The 448-nt window shown below is 63.6% G+C and overlaps 1 protein-coding gene across 1 annotated transcript in view; it reads left to right on the forward strand.

Moving 5' to 3' along the window:
• QSOX1 (quiescin Q6 sulfhydryl oxidase 1) overlaps nucleotides 1-448 on the forward strand; it is a gene marked incomplete at its 3' end in the record, with an annotated part of 9,023 nt that overhangs the window by 7,057 nt on the left and 1,518 nt on the right. Inside the window, 2 exon segments of the mRNA XM_008947641.1 lie at nucleotides 120-242; nucleotides 352-444. Coding sequence (XP_008945889.1) covers nucleotides 120-242; nucleotides 352-444 — 216 coding nt within the window.

Raw genomic sequence — 448 nt, forward strand, 5'->3', positions numbered from 1 at the left:
CTGGCACATGATGCTACAGAGGGTGCTGGAGCTGCCTGGAGGCAAGCTGGGGGTGCTTGTGCGCTGCCCCACTGCTCCTAAGGGGTCTGGGTTGCCTCACCCCTGTCCCTCCTCTGCAGTACTTCCCCGGGCGCCCCTACGTGCAGAGCTACCTGCAGTCCCTGGATGGATGGCTGAAGAACTGGACGGAGCCTGAGCTGCCCCGCAGCGACTTGAAGGAGGCCATGAAGAATAACAGAGATGTAAGATGCCCATGGGGACCCCCACCCCTGCTTTTCTCACCCCTGCCCCTTGCCCACCCACCCTGCATTATCTGCCAGCTTCATCATGCTGTGTCCATCTGTCCTCCAGCCCTCCCACCCCACCGTGCTCCCCACCAATGTGACCTGGGTGGGCTGCCAGGGCAGCGAGCGCCACTTCCGCGGCTACCCCTGTGGGCTCTGGACCC

This window comes from Merops nubicus, unplaced genomic scaffold (assembly GCF_000691845.1).
Source record: "Merops nubicus isolate BGI_N331 unplaced genomic scaffold, ASM69184v1 scaffold37300, whole genome shotgun sequence".
Taxonomy (NCBI): Eukaryota; Metazoa; Chordata; class Aves; order Coraciiformes; family Meropidae; genus Merops; species Merops nubicus.